A 14,565-nucleotide genomic window follows, 5' to 3' on the forward strand; every position below is an offset into this window, starting at 1 on the left:
ATAGGGCAAATTACTTACTTGGTTTGGGTTTCTTCATTGATAAAAATAAAGTGGTTGCATAAAGTGATCTCTAAGGGCCTGTCTAGTTCCAAACCCTATGATTTATGGTAGGTCTTTTGAGTGGATCACATGACTTTTATTCAAGGACTAAGTCTAACTAATTTGAAGAACTTTTATCATCAGAAGTTGACTGAACATTAGGTGATTAAATTTTTTTAAGTTTTAGTAATTTTTGAAAACTTTCTTAAAGGAATAGAAAAGTTGCATTATTTATTGGTAGAGGTGTAGAGATAAAAAAAAAGTCAAAAAGGAAGGAGTTGACTATTCTTTCCCATCTGTATTGGTTAGAACTCATTTTCTTCATTGTATTCAGTTCTTGGCACAACACTTTAAAGAAGGACAGTGTCAATTTGAAACACATAAGTTAGAAAACTCAAAGACATATTATATGAAGAGAACTTGAAAGGAATGGGCATTTATAACTTAGCGAACAGAGAAAATCTATGGCGTATATGATTAAAGAGCTCAGGCATTTAAGATGAATTAAACTTACTATGTATAGTTCCATGCTTCAGAATTAGGGGCAGGGTTTGAAGTTAACAGAAGCAGATTTTTATCTCAGCATGAGGAAGTACTTTTTTTTTTCCCTTTAAACAGTTGGAACTCTGCCATAGTAGAATGTGCTGCAAATTTAGATAATAAGAGTTTTCTGTTAGTGGAGATGTTTAAACAGAGATTGATTGGCTCTGTTGGGATGTTGTAAAGGACATTAGGGGAGAGGGTTTTGAGTAAATGACATCAGTCACCTTCTAACTCTGAGATTCTGTAATTCAGCAATTTTCTGTTTCAACCAACAATCCTGCAAAATCTATAATGTGCAGGAAATAAATATTCATAATGATAACCCCTGTGGCCCTGCAAGTTTATGAAATACTTTGACTCATCAGAAAAAGATGAAATTAACTCTATGACTTGGAGCAAGAGAGCTCATCTCTTTGGGATCTCAGTTTCCTCATCTCTAAAATGAGTAGGTGCTAGATGATTACTATTGCCCTTTCTGAAAGTCTGATTCTGTTATTCTAGCTTTTTTGAAAGTCAGCAAACTTTGTTTGGTATTTAATTAATTCTTTCTTTCTTTCTTTTTTTTTTTTTTTTCCTTTTTGCTAAGGCATTTGGGTTTAAGTGACTTGCCTAGGGTCACACAGCTAGGAAGTGTTAGGTATCTGAGGCCAAATTTGAAGTCCTTCTGACTTCAGGGCTGGTGCTGTATCCACTGTACCACCTAGCTGCCCCTGTGTAATTATTTCTTAAGCAGTGAAGTTGATAAGCTATTATTTCCCTCCAGCTTTGCTAAATCAGCCCAAGAACTCAGTTTACTACACTCAAAAATTTCTAACACTTCAGGCTATCTATAAAACAGACAGTTACTTGGAATGAACAAACAGTAAGTACTGAAAGGGAATAGTTAGATCAGGAGTCCTCAAACTTTTTAAATAGGGGGCCAGTTCACTGTCCCTCAGACTGTTGGAGGGCCAGACTATAGTAAAAGCAAAAACTTTATTTTATTTTTATTTTATAAAGAAACCTCATAGCCCTGGGTGAAGGGGATAGTCATTCTCAGCTGCTGTATCTGGTCTGCAGGCTGTAGTTTGAGGACCCCTGAAGATGGTTGTGGTATTTATTATGCAATACAATGTTTATTTTTTTCTAACTGCAGTTAAATTCTGTGACAAAGCTTCTTTGCTTTTGTCCTCATTTGATTAGTGTGAGCACTGTGTCACAAAGCAATGTTCCTGTATCAACAGAAGCCTTAGATACCCAAATATTTAATTTAGCTTGAACACTTGCATGCCTACCTATGACTACAATTTTGCATATCTAATAGATCAGCCTTGTGCATAAAAAGAGGAAGTATTTAGGTGATAGTCTTCTGAATCAAGCCAGGGTGAGTTCAAACACAGACTCTTAGAGTTCGGAGCAACTTCAAAGATAATAATTTGGTATATATCAAGGATAGGTAAAATTTTGGAGTAGTGAATGAGCAGTGTATTGAGTAGGACTGAGATAAATTATGAGATGTTTTACATAAATATAATGAGTCCATCATTGAAGGCATGTTAAGATATCATGGCTAAACATACCTTCCTGTTTTCTCTAGTCTATTCTCCCTAAAGGTCGCTGCTGTTTAGCCCTTAATTGGTCTCCATGCTACAGTTATTTGGGATGACTGGTGATTCTTATGCCAGGCATAAAAGTATCTTTTCCTTGTTTCCTTCCAGGGAACCACAGATTTCATTTGGTACTCAGAGCCACCAAGTTTTATTTGACAGTACTCTTATTGTTTTTCAGGCCTTGAATGCCTTGCAAGCTTTCTTCTTGGTATATCTCTGTGAATTGCTGACTGATGAGGCTTGTGATTTATTCATGGAGAGTGTTACCTCTTATTTGAAAGAGACAGGTAGAATGAGTTACTCTCTTCTGGGTTATGATTAGTCAGGTATTGGCCTTCTGTGAAAACTCTAAAGCTGTACTTCTGCTTACAGACTCTTTCCCCAAGTTTCTCCCCTCTCCCCCGAGTTTTAAAGAAAAAAGCCATTCAGTGACTTAGAGTCAGTTTCCTTTAAGAGATTAATGGAATTCTAGTTTAAAGAGGAAAATCAAAGTTCTTAGGTAACTAGTAGGGAATTGACTTGGGAGCCACTCCCTCAGGAAAGCCTGTGAACCTCCAGTGCCAATTCCTTTTGGTTCCAAGTAGGAAATGTTCATAGGATCATTAAAATCAGAGGATGAGACATTTAGAAATGGAAAGGATCTTGGAGGCCATCCAGTCCAACCCCTTTATCTTCAAGATGAAGACATATGGTTTTGAGACATTAAATGATTTTTCTATACTTACAAAGGTAGAAAGTAGCAGTATCAGGATTTGATCACAGGTTGATTTTAAATCCAGCACTATTTCATGTACCATTTCCTGCTGTACTATGGAACAGTGTTCTATTACCACAAAGTTCTTAGCTTGTGGTCCATAAACTTGTTATGTTTATGATAATTGCATGTCAATATGATTGGTTTCCTAAATATTTTTTTGTTTTATGCATTTAAAGATACTATTATGCCAAAAGTGTCCAAAATGCAAAAATGTTTAAGAACTCCTACCTTAGAGAATGAAGGCATATGAAAATAGCCAATTTTCTTAATCATATCCAATGATTAATAGAAATCTTTGAGTTTATTGAGTACTCTTTTGAACCCATTATGTATGTAAATTGAAGCTTAATGTTCTTCCCTTTAAAGTCATTTAGAAGTGAACAGAGACCAGAAATCATCTTCTTTCCCACTCTATTTACCTTAAAACTAAAACTAAACTTAAGTTTAGGGATCTAGGCCTACTCTCTTTGTCCTACAGTTTTCAGATTTTCCAGTCTTCCTGAGGTTTATTTTATACTTTCGGTCAATTGGTTTGTAGTTATAATCTAATCTTGTCATTCGGTCATCATTTTACTTTCTTAGATGATAAGTAGTGTAGTTGGCTAATTTACTTGAGTGTTTCATTTGATTAGTAAGTGGTATTTCTTCCTTTCATAGCACAGACCTTATCAATAACTGACAAGTCTATAATAAATCATACTACAACAGACAAAGGAAATATGTAGAGTGAGGAAATGAATATGTTTTGTGAGATATGAATATAAAACATGGATTTTGAATAAGATGAGAGATATTTAAATACAGTTATTTTTCTTAGAGTCTTCCAAAATGTAATCCTGAAGTCAACAGTACATTTCTTGTCATCTCTGAGAGTTTGGGCAATAAGAGGTCATTTGCTAATAAATATTTATTCAATTTTATTTGAGGAAACATCTGAAGATCTTGGATTGTCTCCTGCTATTGACTAAAAGGACTCATTGCCTACCAATATATACTAATATGCCCTTTTGTCAGCTGTTTCAAGTCAGCAGATAGATAATGTTTTCCAGAGGTAACGTGACTTGCTGACTTCCAAAGAATAACTAAAAATGATTTTTTGTTTGTAACACCAAATATTGGTTTAGAGGATTTTAGTAATGAATTTGTTGGTGCTGTTTAAGCAATTTATTACCCTTTGCAGACTGGACTCTGAAAAGTGTAGAAAAAATGTTAGGATGATGTTAGGAAGTGAAAACTTTTAAATTAGGAATCATTAATTTTGAATAGGCTCTTCACTGAGGATTACAAACTGATCCCTGATTTGATTGGGAACTTTGGAAAGGATTCATGCTTCTTCTATGAGGTAGGAAAATTACAATGTATGGAGCCAACTATCTGCTTCTAGTTACTTTAGGTCCCAGAGTCATGGAAAGTGAAGCTGCCCTTTCTGGTGGGAATTAATGGCTAATTTTTTCTCTTAGGAGCAATTAAAAATGGGAGTCAAGGAAATAATAGAAGAAGTAAAATCTAGGTTTATTTGTGCCTGTATTTGAACTTATGAAATCATCTTCTCAAAATGTTAAGAGTATATAACCAATTATGCATTCATTCAACCATATGATTTTTATGGCAGGGGTTCTTAAACTCCTTTTTGTCATGGACAACTTGGGCAGTCTATTGAAGTCTGTTCTTTTTTTTTTTTCTCTGACTATTGTTTTTAAAAATAAATTGTCATCTAAGGAAATGCTAAATTTCAAATAAAGGTTAGTCAAATAATGATGGATTTTTTTTTCCCCATTAGGGTCTCTGACCCCTGAAATCTAATTATGAACCTTCAGGCGAAAAACCTCTTTTAAGAAATTTTCCTCCATATAGGAGAACACTTCTAAAGCTGGAAGTGACTTCATAGGCTATCTTCTTTAACTCTTTTATTTTACAAATGAGTAAACTGAGGACCAACAGGAAGATTAATGACTTGTCCAAGGTCAAAGAAAAAAATTAGCATCAGATGTGGGGTATGAACTCAGGTTTTTCTTTCTACAAATTCAGCATATTTTAACCATGACAAGAGAGGCATACATAGATAGCAGGCAGCTTTTTCAATGGTTAGTGATGTGAAAGTTGTGGAAGAGAAGATGCAGGAGTGAGCATCTTTTCCTGATGTACCAGATTAAAAAGAAATGAACATATTTATTTTCTCTGCTAACTCTACATTCCAATCAAGAGCACAAGTTCAGTTTATTTAAATTGATGAGTTAAATTTTTTAGGGGGTAAACAGAAAGGTATTTGAAGGAACAGCTGTATTTGAAGCATGCGTTGGTATAGAATTAGCAAAGTGTTAGAACCATTAGCACCCACACCAGATGTTCACTAAAAACCTGCATCAAATGTAGACTTGGGTGGTTCATCAGAATGCTGAAAATGTGCAGCTGTTAAGGAGAAAGAAAGAAGCTTAAGTCTGAGTCATTGTTTTAGCCCATTATTTTTGAGTCTTTCTCTCTAATCATCAAAAGGAACAAACAAGAGATAAAAATTTACAGAAAGCAATATATATGATACAATTCTCATTAAAAGGTAAATGTAATTATCCATGGGGAATAATAATGTATTTACATACATTAGCGTTACATTTGCTGTCTTATGTAAGTTGAAGTGTCTGAAAAATCTATTTGAAGAAACACAAAGCAGAGCAGTTGTGAGCAATAACTGCAGAACACAGGAGATGGATAATGAGGCCAGATAAATAATACTTTTTGCATTCAATGAAAGAAATTATTGAAATCACATATCTGTCCTTTGCTGAGCTCAATAATTTGAGACCATGGTGCTCAGTTTAAACCCTCTTATTTCTCCTCTCCACTTTGGGGCAGGCAATAATGTAACCTGGTTATTCCTAGAAGATAATTTTTTGAATATTCTTTTCTGGTAACTCACAAGGTGGCAATTTCCATGTCACTGAATATAAAGACTGGATCTTAAATAAGCCAACATGTGAGTGCCCTGCAGGCGGTAACAGTTTTGATGACATCACTGCCAAGCAAGTTCTTGTTATTTCAGTGCTGGTGAGGGAAGCAGCAGGAAGCTGAGCAGAGGAGATATTCTTGGCAGCATCAACAATTCAGGACAAAGAAAGACAACTGCCAAGTCCACATGGCTTTTGAAAGTTAGGGAAATGATTGCTCTAGGGGCCCAGTCATATCTTGATTATGGTAATGGGAAATAAAGGGGGTAGAATGGGTAATTGAAATCCACTGATAATCTGAAAACCTCATTTTCATTTAATGTAATCATTACCACTATTCCTCCCACAAGGCCTTTCAGTGACTGTTAACAAGGAGCAAAACTGACTGAGACTAATTTCATCTTCATTGTTTCCTCCTCATGCTCTTGAAGAGAGTGTAATATGCTACCCCAAAATCAAGGGCCAGAAAGAGTACTGAGAGATCTGAATGATCCACAGACTGGATAATCAGCTTCTAAGTGATGGAAAGGGGATTAAGATTTATTTTTCCAGGGGACCACAGTTTCAGAGTTGTGCAGACTTGATGCTTTTCTTTGTGGTAGAAGGAGGCTATTGTTTCTTTTCTTCTCTATTTCTTTCTCTCTCTCTCTCTTTTTAAATCACTTCTTCATGATGGCTTGTCAGAGCAGCTGAGATGTAAGTTGACATTTTCCTCTTTATGATAGTCTCTGCCAAGATCATAGATAATCTCTATGTCTTCTGCAGTGGCCTAGAAGAACCTGTTACTAATGGACATAGCAGCATGTGTCTAACAACCAATCTGATATGGAGCTGCAGAGGTGGCAGAGTCACCTCTGTTGAAAGAGTGGGAATTTTGTTTGTAAGGGTGCTTAGAAGTTGGGAAACAACTGCAGTTCTGTAGTATACTGTGCTGTTTTCCAAAGTGTTATAATGATTATTCCCTAATGGAATACTAATATGAAATAAAAAAAGTACAATGAAGCCAGAGTTATATAACTGGACTAATTTCGTTTCTCCCCACCCCCTGCACCCTCCCCATTTATTACATAAAAATTCACAGATTTCTTATTGCCTTTTTCTTCTTGCCTATAAAGATTATTTATTTTTTTAAACTTGGCATTCAAGGCTCTTCTCTTTTTGGTTCAAACAAACTTAAAAGACCAGTATTTAATAGATTTAAATTTTGCTCCTCCTTCTTAGCTGCTCTAATATGGAACTTATTCAGTCTCTCCAAAATTCAGTTTAATCATCTGTAAAATTGGGACACTAGTACATGTCTTACAGGATCCATTTTTGTGAGACTCAGGTGGAATATATATGTAAAGCACTTTGTGACCTTTATAGCATGGTAAAAATGTCAGTTATTATTTGTTTCAGACACTTTGGAAAATTGTATTACTCATCGATCTCCAACTACTTCTCCACCTTTGTGACTTTATTTCTGCCATTCATAATATTTTGAATTCCTTCTCTGTCACTGATTTTTGAAATCCTGACTAATTCTGTAAGACCAAGCTTAGATTCCATGTTAATGAAGGCATCTTCATTGTATCCCCCAGCTATAAACTATCTCTTTCCTTTCAATCATCATGTTACTTTGTTTCTCTGTTATATTTATTCTTAATACATCTTTTTTATATATGACAGGAATATGGTGTAGAAAGAGCAGTAGACTAGGATTTGTGTGATCTAGGTTCCAGTAGATGCTCTTATGCTTAATATAGTCATGACTTAGGTCCACACTTTTGGACCTAAGTTTCTTTGTTCTTAAAAATTGGAAAATGTGGTTTAAAAGGATATCTTATGTCTCAGCTCTAAATCTTTTGATGCTCTATTTGGATATCCATTGGCATCTCAAATTCAAAATATCCAAAATACATCTTATTATCTTCCTCTCTAAAAGTACTCTTCAGTGCATCTAGATAGTACAGTGCATAGAGTACGGTGTAGAGGACTGAAACTCTGGAGTTCATGCACTGAGGTCCGGTCAACTGAGCACTTAAAGCTAATTACTGATTGGACAATACTCTGTAAGCATATACTTGGAAAATGGTCCTTCCCACTATCATGTGCTGGCTCGATAATTGGTGTATACAGAGAATTGTAGGAGGGACTAGGGGATAGAGTAAGACTAGTTACTCTGGCGCCAGACGAAGGAAGGAAGGTTGTGGAGATTCTGCTTCCATCCAATTCAATCCTACCTCTAAAGACCAAGAATAAAGACTAAGTACTTTTGCTTATCCTGACTCCAGCTGATTCTCAGTTATCCAGGGTGCTAACGCGGTCATTATAAATATTGGTCTTGGAGTCAGGAGTACCTGAGTTCAAAAACTACCTCAGACACTTAACACTTAGCTAACTGGGTGATCCTGGGCAATTCACTTAACCTCAATTGCCTTGCAGAAAACCCCAAAAAAACAAAAACTTCTCTTCATCTCAACTCTCCCATTTATTTTTCCATCTCTCTGCTTTAAAACCAGAGTGTTCCTTGACTTTTCCTTCTTTCTCACCTCCCTTTGCACCAATATCTAATCATTTGCAAAGGCTTGTTGTTACTTCTATCAACCATGACATCCCTTAATTTTTTTCCTTTTCTTTTCTCCTTTCCCCATTTTCTTCACTTACATAGCTAATACTTTGGGTTTGGCTTTTATCATTTTTGACCTGACATCCTTCAGTTGATTTCCCTGCTCACATTTTTCTACTTTCCTATCACTGCCAAAATAATCTTAATGCATCTACCTAACTCTCTTTTTCATTCTCTCAAGAAATCTTCACTGCTTTTCTTGCTTTTGGGGTAAAGTATAAGCTTAATACTTTCGTATCTAAAGCCCCCCTCTAATGTATTTTATTAAGTGCCTACTTAATTGTGACAGAATCTGGAACTATGGAGTATAGAGATAAAAGTGAAACAGGCTCTTCCCTCAAGAAGTTTTTGTTTTTATTAGAGGGTGGGGATAGAAGAATATATAACTTAGGTACAAGATACTTTTTGAAGGGAGATAATTGGGGGAAGGAGGGAAGGCTTTATATAAAAGGAGACGCTTCAGCTAGTCTTGGAGAAAGACTGTATGGTTTAGTTCTTATTATTCCCTTTCACATACTCAATTCCAGCCAAATTGATCCCCAACATCAGCATTTGATTCCCTGAATCTGTGTCTTTGTTAGTTCTAAGATCAAAACTGAACCAGAATAAAGACTCTAGGCTCTATTCTTGACCATTCTCATGTTGTGTATCCTGCTGAGACCAAGGCCCATCCAAAGGACTTCCAAAAAGCTAGCCCAAACATTACAACTAGAAAGTATTATCTGCCTTTCAGAATCATTGTCTTCATTAGAAGCTCAACTTGGGCTTCTTTCTTTCTTTCTTTCTTTCTTTCTTTCTTTCTTTCTTTCTTTCTTTCTTTCTTTCTTTCTTTCTTTCTTCCTTCCTTCCTTCCTTCCTTTCTTTCTTTCTTTCTTTTTTAATCTGATCATTTTCTTGGTTCTGTTTATTTCAAATTTTTTTTCCTTTTTTTTTTTTTTTAATTTTAATAGCCTTTTATTTACAGGTTATATGTATGGGTAACTTTACAGCACTGACAGTTGCCAAACCTCTTGTTCCAATTTTTCCCCTCTTACACCCCACCCCCTCCCCCAGATGGCAGGATGACCAGTAGATGTTAAATATATTAAAATATAAATTAGATACACAATAAGTATACATGACCAAACCGTTATTTTGCTGTACAAAAAGAATCAGACTCTGAAATATTGTACAATTAGCCTGTGAAGGAAATCAAAAATGCAGGTGGGCAAAAATATGGGGATTGGGAATTCAATGTCATGGTTCTTAGTCATCTCCAAGAGTTCTTTTGCTTGGCGTAGCTAGTTGAGTTCATTACTGCTCCATTGGAACTGATTTGGTTCATCTCATTGTTGAGGATGGCCAGGTCCATCAGAATTGGTCATCATATAGTATTGTTGTTGAAGTATATAATGATCTCCTGTTGGGCATCTTTCCTAAAGGATGGCTTGCTTTTCCTGCCTCTCTCTCCACTGTGTTGTATGGTTTAGCATTTTTTTCTTCCTCAAAATACCTAAAATATACGTATTTTAAGGGTAGGAACTGTTTCTTTTTTTCTTCTTCCTCTTACCATGTAGTATTATTGTAATACATTTGGTAGGGGCTTAATAAATTGACTCTGATCTCTTCTATTGGATTTAAAGCAAGGATCTTGTTTTATATTTATTTGAGTCCTCCTCAGCATCTAGTACAATCATTAAGTGCCTGTAAGCATTTAAGAAATCTGTGTTGATTTGAGCTATCATCATTTCCCCATTAAAACTCTTAGATTCTTTTCTAGTTGGTTTATTCCATAAATGGGATCATGACAACATATGCAGAAATTAGTTTGGGAGAAAGGAGGAAGAGGAGGCCACGAACTAGTTTTTGTCTTTTTTTTTTTTTTTTTTTTTTTTTTATACATGGCAGTGATGCCATTTGTCTTTTTTTAAAATAATGGTTCTTCTGTTTTCCCCTTTCCTTTTGTTCATTTTTACTTTGTTATTTATACTAGGAGTGGCAGGAAAAAAAAACACTAAAAAAAATTGTGTTTCTTGCACAAAGCAATTTGCATAGTTGTATGACTTTTTCTGATGTCTAAGTGATTAGTTCTTCTTTTTAGATATTACTTGATTGATTGATGGGTTAAGTTGTTTTTATTTCATTTTACAATTCGTAAATTTGTTTCCAAGTATTGTCACTATTTTGTAATTTATTTCTTTGAGTATAATGTCCCACATTGACATCATATTATTTTTCAAAGGTTCCAAAATGCATTTCACTTATTATGCAATTGCCTTCTTTGTTCTATAATATCTAATCATATCACTATGTCCAGTATTCTTCTGGATTAATGTGATGGAAAGTTCATTGCATGTTGATTGTGATACTCTGTTTCACCAAGTTAGACAGGGCAGTATAATTAGTTAGTACATTAGTAGTATTATAGTAGTATAATTGAATCTAGTGAATCAATTAACATATTGTTTAATGGGCAGATATAATGTTCTGTGTCAGGCCCACTTTTGAAAGGCTGAATATTAAGTAGCCATTGATTCTTAAAGTTGTGATGTCTGTAATACTACCTTGGTTAAATATCTAGCTTTAATGTGTCATGTACATTCTTGTTGTCCTCTAGTATTCTTAGCTATTAATAGCCTTCTCTATTAATTAGACTGGACTTTGTCAGAAGTGTTAGAGTTTACTTTTTTTTTTTTTTTAAATTTAATAGCCTTTTATTTACAGGATATATGAATGGGTAACTTTACAGCATTAATAATTGCCAAACCTCTTGTTCCAATTTTTCACCTCTTACCTCCCATCCCTCCCCCAGATGGCAGGATGACCAGTAGATGTTAAATATATTAAAATATAAATTAGATACACAATAAGTATACATGACCAAAACGTTATTTTGCTGTACAAAAAGAATCAGACTCTGAAATATTGTACAAATTAGCTTGTGAAGGAAATAAAAAATGCAGGTGGGCATAAATATAGGGATTGGGAATTCAATGTAATGGTTTTTAGTCATCTCCCAGAGTTCTTTCGCTGGGTGTAGCTGGTTCAGTTCATTACTGCTCCATTGGAAATGATTTGGTTGATCTCGTTGCTGAGGATGGCCAGTTCCATCAGAACTGGTCATCATATAGTATTGTTGTTGAAGTATATAATGATCTCCTGGTCCTGCTCGTTTCACTCAGCATCAGTTTGTGTAAGTCTCTCCAGGCCTTTCTGAAATCATCCTGTTGGTCATTTCTTACAGAACAATAATATTCCATAATATTCATATACCACAATTTATTCAGCCATTCTCCAACTGATGGGCATCCACTCAGTTTCCAGTTTCTAGCCACTACAAAAAGGGCTGCCACAAACATTCGTGCACATACAGGTCCCTTTCCCTTCTTTATAATTAGAGTTTACTTTTACACAGCTTTCCAGAAAAATTTTGAATTAAGGAATCACAATTAAAATTAAATCATCTATAAAATTTTAAGATTTTTGGAGAATAAGTACAGAAAGAGTACAGGAACCAGTATATCTCAACTTGTTTTTGTTTTTTTTTCTTTTTTTGTTCTTTGAAGTTATTTATAATTGCACCATTCCTTTTTTTTTTTTTCAACTTCTTAAAAAGTAGGAATATCATACCTAATCTCGCTGAATAATCTAAAACTATAGTGGGGATATTGGCAATATATCAATAGGTTGGAAACAATGGGAGAAAATGATTTCCTAATCAACTGTTTGTATACAGTTTGATGATTATTAGAACAATGACCAAAATAATATATTAATAGAATAAAAAGGGAAGATATGGCATGCAAATAAAAGTTTGATCTGCTTAAATAACTCTTGGCATAGAAAAATGATAAATGGAGAAAAGATCAGGTACCAATAAGACTGTTATTGTTTTCAAAGGAAGTTTAATGATTGGAAATTCATTACTCCAGCGAGGAGGCCAGTAGCACATTGAAAAAGCCTTCAGCCAAGAAACACTCAATCCATTTGCCACATGGAAAGATATGATAGTAAAAGCAACATTCATTTAAATTATAAACTCATTTGTAAAATATTACAGAGAAGGATGATTGAAGATTATGAGCAGTATCAGTTCATAAAACTTTAAGAAGTAATAAAGTAGGAAAAATGAATTTACATAAAATTTCTTATGTTATCCAATTAAATCAGAACATCTTGGGAGCATTTAAGGATGAGCTTGGCAGAAAGCTTGAAAGAAAGGCAACAAATAACATAAAGGGAAAAAATCTGTTCAAATTATTACAACAAAATGTTTGCTGATCAGTTAATATATATTAGCCACTAATAGTCCTTGATGGTGCTGGATGATGAGACATTATTATCAAATCAAAAAAATTCAGAGTTGGAAGGGACCTTAGTAAATGAACAACCATATGAATGAAAAATCATTTATTTAAACACTGTGTTCAAAGCTCTGCTTTTTTAGTCAAGAAGGAGGATAGCTATCCCTTTCTAAGCAGGATTAATTAGAAAAGCACAAAATTATCCTGAGGTTTCGAGAATTCAAAAGAAAAATTGAAATATGATACTCCAGAAAGCAAAGGGAATCACTTAGTGATCCACAATAGTATATTTTGCATAATTAAAGAATTTCATTCACAAAAAATAATAGACCATTTGGTAAAAGGCAAACTTTTGAAGCTTTCAAAAAAAACCTAGTGGGTGAGCATTAACCCTTACAAAACCTTGTGTTCCAATCTCCCCCCTTCTTCTATCTCTTATCCTAGATTGAAAGTTGTCCAGTGTATGTTAAACATGGTAGAAACATATGTGAAATCCAATATATGAATACATTTTTATTCAGTTATCTTGCTGCATAAGAGAAATCAAACAAATTTGAAAAAAAGAAAGAAAATAAAATTCAAGCAAACAACAATAAAAAGAGTAAAAATGCTATGTTGTGAAATACAGTCAATTCCCACAGTCTCTATAGGCGTGGATGGTTCTCTTCATTACAGGATCATTGGAACTGGTCTGAATCATCTCATTGTTGAAAAGGAACTAATATAATTAAAATGGCAATTTTACCCAAATTAGTTATTTGTTCAATGCCATACCAATCAAATTGCCAAAAAAATTAAAAATCGTCTAGAAAAAGAAAAGGTCAAGAATATCAAGGACATTAATGGGAAAAAAAAGAAAGTTAAATATTTTCAACTAATAATGACAGAGTAAAAATATGTTATCTGTCTCTCTAGTTATACCCATATCTGCCCACTATAATATAATTGACAAATAGTCATTCAGCACTTGCTTGAAAACTGACTATTTGCCTAGGTAATCCATTCCATTTTGAGATGATTTTTATTTTTAAGAAACTTTTTTTTAACATTGAGTCCAAATTTGCTTCTTTGAAATTTTAACATTTTTCCTCTTTCTGTCTTCTTTGGGATCAAATAGAACAAATCTAATCTCTCTTTCACTTGGATTGCCTGTTAGTACTTGAAGACAATATCATGTTTATATCTTTTATTTTTCAAGCTAAATATTTCCATGTTGTTCAATTTGGCCTCAAATGACTTGGTCTTGATCTTTTAACTCCCTCCTTTGTATGTTCTCCATTTTATCAATATTCTTTTTCAACTGTAGTTCACAATTATAGTGAAGTATAGAACTGAGCACATCATATTCAGGATATTTATGTTCTACCTAAAATGGAGGGCAAGGGAAATGTCACTTTCCTAGTCCTGAACGCTAATCCTTTCTTATTAAAGCCCAAGATTGAATTAGCTTTTTTTTTTTTTTTTTTTTTTTTTTTTTTTTTTTGGCTGTCATGTCACTCTCAACTCAAACTAAACTAGTCCACTAAAGCCCTTACACATAGTTCATAGAAACTGATGTATAATCATGTCTCCCTCAGTCTACTTGTGAAATTATTTTTTAACCCAATTTAATCCCTATTAATTTAATTAATTAAATCCCTATTTAATTTTTTTCTTATTAGATTTAGCTCAGCATTCTTCCTGTCAAGGTACTTTTGAATCCTATTTTTATCATCCATCGAGTTTGCTAGCTATCCCTTTCAGATTCTGTCATCTACAAATTTGATAAGCATCTATCTATTTTCCCAAGTTTCTAATAAAAGAA

General features: G+C 34.2%; 1 protein-coding gene across 7 annotated transcripts in view; it reads left to right on the forward strand.

Moving 5' to 3' along the window:
- The window catches only part of SNX29 (sorting nexin 29), a 629,780-nt gene that overhangs the window by 142,893 nt on the left and 472,322 nt on the right, over positions 1–14,565 (forward strand). The window contains exon 14 of one of the 7 annotated variants that reach the window (XM_031944402.1): positions 4,195–4,596. The exons of the other annotated variants lie outside the window; for them this stretch is intronic. Within the exon in view, the coding sequence (XP_031800262.1) occupies positions 4,195–4,312 (118 nt within the window). The 3' untranslated portion in view covers positions 4,313–4,596. Of the gene's footprint in view, positions 1–4,194; positions 4,597–14,565 lie in introns of those variants that run through there. 7 annotated transcript variants of the gene reach the window in all.

Source organism: Sarcophilus harrisii, chromosome 1 (genome assembly GCF_902635505.1).
Source record: "Sarcophilus harrisii chromosome 1, mSarHar1.11, whole genome shotgun sequence".
NCBI lineage: Eukaryota > Metazoa > Chordata > Mammalia > Dasyuromorphia > Dasyuridae > Sarcophilus > Sarcophilus harrisii.